Raw genomic sequence first — 4,660 nt, forward strand, 5'->3', positions numbered from 1 at the left:
GAGAGATTCAGAGCTGCATGGAGTGATAATACAGTAATGCGGGAGTCTAGCTGAGCACGTCACACACCACATTACAAATCATCTGTTACACTGTCAGTCGTGTGTGTGTGTGTGTGTGTGTGTGAGAGTGTGTTTTGTAATGATGGCTGCTGTCACACTACGAACAGCTCAAGCATCCTGATGTCACACCATTTCTGGAGAAACTGGGACACTTGAGCAGATCTGAGCTCACACACTCACACACACTCTCACAAACACACACACACTCACACACACGCATGCACACACATCAGGTGTGTGCGTTCAATCAGCGATCAGTAATAATCTGCTCATAATCTCCAGCAGACAGTCAGGAGCGAGTTTGAACCGTCTGACTGACTTTTTCTGCCTCATTTAGTTATTCATAGTTCCAGTTTAACGTAATTGAAATGGTAGCTGATTGAATTATGCATTATGCATACATTGGATGAATTATGCATCACATTATGAATATTTGATCCATGCTCATTTCTGACAGCAGACAGACTAATTGTGCTCATATGCATATTCAGATGTCGCTCTGCTGTCTGTCTGCCAGATCACGCAACATTAATCACACCTGCAGCACACGTGTGTGACCTCCCTAGCAACCACCTAGCAACACCTTAGCAACCACCAACCAATGCCTTAGCAACCCCCGGGATCCAGTGGATGTTATCTGTTGTCTGAGAGCCAGTGCTCAGTGTGTGTCTGTGTGAATTCTCCAGCGGGAAACGGCAGCTATATTTAGAGTGGCAGGTTTGATTGGATTACAGAAGGGCCAGGCAGCAGGGGTCCATAAGCAGACAATCACCTCACTCTACAGTTTGGGTCCAAATCAAAGAAAAGATCAGCAGCTTCAGCCTGTAAGTCAACACACTACATCTAATCTCAAGTATAAGCCTGAATATCTGTCTGATTAATTTAGTCTGCTCTCTGTCTCTCCATCTGTTTCCAGCTGGTATTAACATCTGTTCAGAGACAGACAGGTGTGAATCACGTACAAAACACTGCTCTGATCACTGAAACACTCTCAGAGTCAGTCAGAAGCATCACTGGACACATGCCTGCTCACCTGTCAATCACCCGCTGCACTAACCCTGCGTACATGCAGCTTAATAACAGAATATTCATCATTTGAGAAACTATGTCTGACATTAACAACAAGTGCATCTCAGCTTCACTGAAATATTAGCGAGTAATTCTTGAGCTCAGATTAACATTTGGGAGAAACTTTTTGCTGACAGTGAGTGAAAGTTTGGGGTCACTATAATTTTTTATACTTTTATTCATCAAGGATGCACTAAATTGATCAAAAGTGACAGTAACTTTTATAATAATTTGTATAATTTATAATATAAATATAATTTATAACTTACAAAAGATTTATATTTAAAATAAATGCTGCTCTTTTGAACTTTCTATTCATCTGTGAATTCTGAAAAATGAAATGTATCACAGTTTCCACAGAAATATTGTGCAGCACGACTGTTTTCAACACTGATAATAATCAGAAATGTTTCTCGAGCAGCAGATCAGCATATTATACTGATTTCTGAAGATCATGTGACACTGAAGACTGGAGGAATGATGCTGAAAATACAGCTGCGCATCACAGAAATACATTACAGTTCAACAGATATTCACATAGAAAACAGCTGTTTTACATTCTAATAATATTTCACAGTATTTTAATCAAATAAATGCAGCCTTGGTGAGCAGAAGAGACTTCTTTCAAAAACATCACCAAATCTCTCCAAACTTCAAACTTTTGACCAGTCCAGTAATCTGACTGAACTAGTGACTGAATCACTGACTGACACACAGGTGCAAACATACAGTGTGTGTGTGTGTGTGTGAGAGAGAGTGTGTGTGAGTGAGAGTGAGTGTGTGTGGGTGTGTGTATGTGTGTGTGTGAGTGAGTGAGTGAGTGAGCGAGTGAGTGAGTGAGTGTGAGTGAGTGAGTGAGTGAGCGAGTGAGTGAGTGAGTGTGAGTGAGTGAGTGAGTGAGCGAGTGAGTGAGTGAGTGTGAGTGAGTGAGTGAGTGAGCGAGTGAGTGAGTGAGTGTGAGTGAGTGAGTGAGTGAGCGAGTGAGTGAGTGAGTGTGAGTGAGTGAGTGAGTGAGCGAGTGAGTGAGTGAGTGTGAGTGAGTGAGTGAGTGAGCGAGTGAGTGAGTGAGTGTGAGTGAGTGAGTGAGTGAGCGAGTGAGTGAGTGAGTGTGAGTGAGTGAGTGAGTGAGCGAGTGAGTGAGTGAGTGTGAGTGAGTGAGTGAGTGAGCGAGTGAGTGAGTGAGTGTGAGTGAGTGAGTGAGTGAGCGAGTGAGTGAGTGAGTGTGAGTGAGTGAGTGAGTGAGCGAGTGAGTGAGTGAGTGTGAGTGAGTGAGTGAGTGAGCGAGTGAGTGAGTGAGTGTGAGTGAGTGAGTGAGTGAGCGAGTGAGTGAGTGAGTGTGAGTGAGTGAGTGAGTGAGCGAGTGAGTGAGTGAGTGTGAGTGAGTGAGTGAGTGAGCGAGTGAGTGAGTGAGTGTGAGTGAGTGAGTGAGTGAGCGAGTGAGTGAGTGAGTGTGAGTGAGTGAGTGAGTGAGCGAGTGAGTGAGTGAGTGTGAGTGAGTGAGTGAGTGAGCGAGTGAGTGAGTGAGTGTGAGTGAGTGAGTGAGTGAGCGAGTGAGTGAGTGAGTGTGAGTGAGTGAGTGAGTGAGCGAGTGAGTGAGTGAGTGTGAGTGAGTGAGTGAGTGAGCGAGTGAGTGAGTGAGTGTGAGTGAGTGAGTGAGTGAGCGAGTGAGTGAGTGAGTGTGAGTGAGTGAGTGAGTGAGCGAGTGAGTGAGTGAGTGTGAGTGAGTGAGTGAGTGAGCGAGTGAGTGAGTGAGTGTGAGTGAGTGAGTGAGTGAGCGAGTGAGTGAGTGAGTGTGAGTGAGTGAGTGAGTGAGCGAGTGAGTGAGTGAGTGTGAGTGAGTGAGTGAGTGAGCGAGTGAGTGAGTGAGTGTGAGTGAGTGAGTGAGTGAGCGAGTGAGTGAGTGAGTGTGAGTGAGTGAGTGAGTGAGCGAGTGAGTGAGTGAGTGTGAGTGAGTGAGTGAGTGAGCGAGTGAGTGAGTGAGTGTGAGTGAGTGAGTGAGTGAGCGAGTGAGTGAGTGAGTGTGAGTGAGTGAGTGAGTGAGCGAGTGAGTGAGTGAGTGTGAGTGAGTGAGTGAGTGAGCGAGTGAGTGAGTGAGTGTGAGTGAGTGAGTGAGTGAGCGAGTGAGTGAGTGAGTGTGTGTGTGTGGACCTGAAGTCGCTGTAGGGGTGTATGATCCAGGCTCCAGCTGATCTGAGTCTCTCCTGCTCCAGAGCCACGGCCTTGTGGCTGCCCAACATGCGGAGCGAGAACTTGTTGACGCCGGGCTGCAGCATGGCTCCGAACTGCCTCTGGATGAAGGTGGACTGGTTTGAGTAGCTGTAATCCTCACCGTCTAGCCCCGGTCCGGTCTCTGGTGTCCCGGCCGCCGTGGTGGTGGTGGTGGTCTCGGGTCCGGCGGCGATCACGACCATCCCGGTGCCGGAGGAGGAGGAGGACGCCAGAGCGGCTCGGGAGGCGAAGCCCACGGAGCGCTGCACGGAGGTCGGCGCGGAACCGGCGTGCGGCAGAGGGGTGGTCGGGGTGCCCGGTCGAAACGGGCCGGTGTCACGCGTGGAGCTCATGATGGAAAGGCGGCGGTCGCCCTCCAGAGACGCCTGGGAGAGACGGTAACCGGGAGACGGCAGGCTGCTCTTACTGCGCCGCTTAGAGTCTCCGTTCCGCGCGGAAGCCCCGGTGCCACCATCCATGCCAGCGCGCACACACACTCACACACTCACACACACACTGACCTGTTGTTGCTCTTCTGTCAGATAAACACCGGTCTGTTCGCTGTCTGATCGGTCAGAACGAGCTCAGAGTCGGTTTGACCTCAGCGCGACAGATTCTCCTTTACGCTTCCTCCGGAGGACGCCTCGCCTCGCCCCGCCGCGCCGACCTCCGACGGCTCCTCATCGCGTTCGAACGCCCTTGAATTGACGCTCCGTTCGTCCTTGACGCGCTCGTCTTCAGGCGCCGTCCGTCATTTCTCCTCATTTCTCCATGTCCTCGAGGCCCAGGCGCTCCGACGCGCACCGACACCGACCAGCATCTCCGTGATTCGGTGATTCCCGCCTCTGGTTGTCACGGTGATGTATCGCGTTCAACAGACGCGCTTATACAAGAACGATCACTCTCTCTCTCACACACACACACACACACACACACACACACACACACACACAGGTCAGTCAGACGCGTGAAGGCGCATCATCATCATCAGATGCGCAACAGGAGAATCGGATGAGAAACGCGCCGCAGCTGAGTGATTCTTTCTGAAACACGCGATAATCAGGCGCTTATCCAGCGCGCGTCGCGTCGCTCCTTCGCGTTCATCCCTGTCACTTGTTGAGCTTGACGGAAGGACCAACGTGGTATTAAATAAATATGAAATCAGTGTGTGAGCGAATGAAGGTCTGTCGCCATGGCAGCAGCATCAGCATCATTCCTGTCACTCGCGTGCTCAGGTATGAGTGCGCGTCACCATGACGACACGGAGGCGGGAGGAGAGAGACAGACAGAGAGAGAGACACTGAGAGAGAGAGAGAGAGAGAGA

The 4,660-nt window shown here is 49.9% G+C and overlaps 1 protein-coding gene across 2 annotated transcripts in view; it reads right to left on the bottom strand.

Annotated features, from left to right (window-relative positions):
* LOC107573903 (potassium/sodium hyperpolarization-activated cyclic nucleotide-gated channel 3-like) overlaps nt 1-4,286 on the bottom strand; it is a 19,199-nt gene extending 14,913 nt beyond the window's left edge. For both annotated transcript variants that reach the window (XM_016260361.1, XM_016260360.1), the window contains exon 1: nt 3,277-4,286. In XM_016260361.1, coding sequence (XP_016115847.1) covers nt 3,277-3,815 — 539 coding nt within the window. In that variant the 5' untranslated portion in view covers nt 3,816-4,286. The remainder of the gene's footprint in view (nt 1-3,276) is intronic.
* Nucleotides 4,287-4,660: the final 374 nt, after the last annotated feature.

This window comes from Sinocyclocheilus grahami, unplaced genomic scaffold, assembly GCF_001515645.1.
Source record: "Sinocyclocheilus grahami isolate Dianchi unplaced genomic scaffold, SAMN03320097.WGS_v1.1 scaffold2064.1, whole genome shotgun sequence".
NCBI lineage: Eukaryota > Metazoa > Chordata > Actinopteri > Cypriniformes > Cyprinidae > Sinocyclocheilus > Sinocyclocheilus grahami.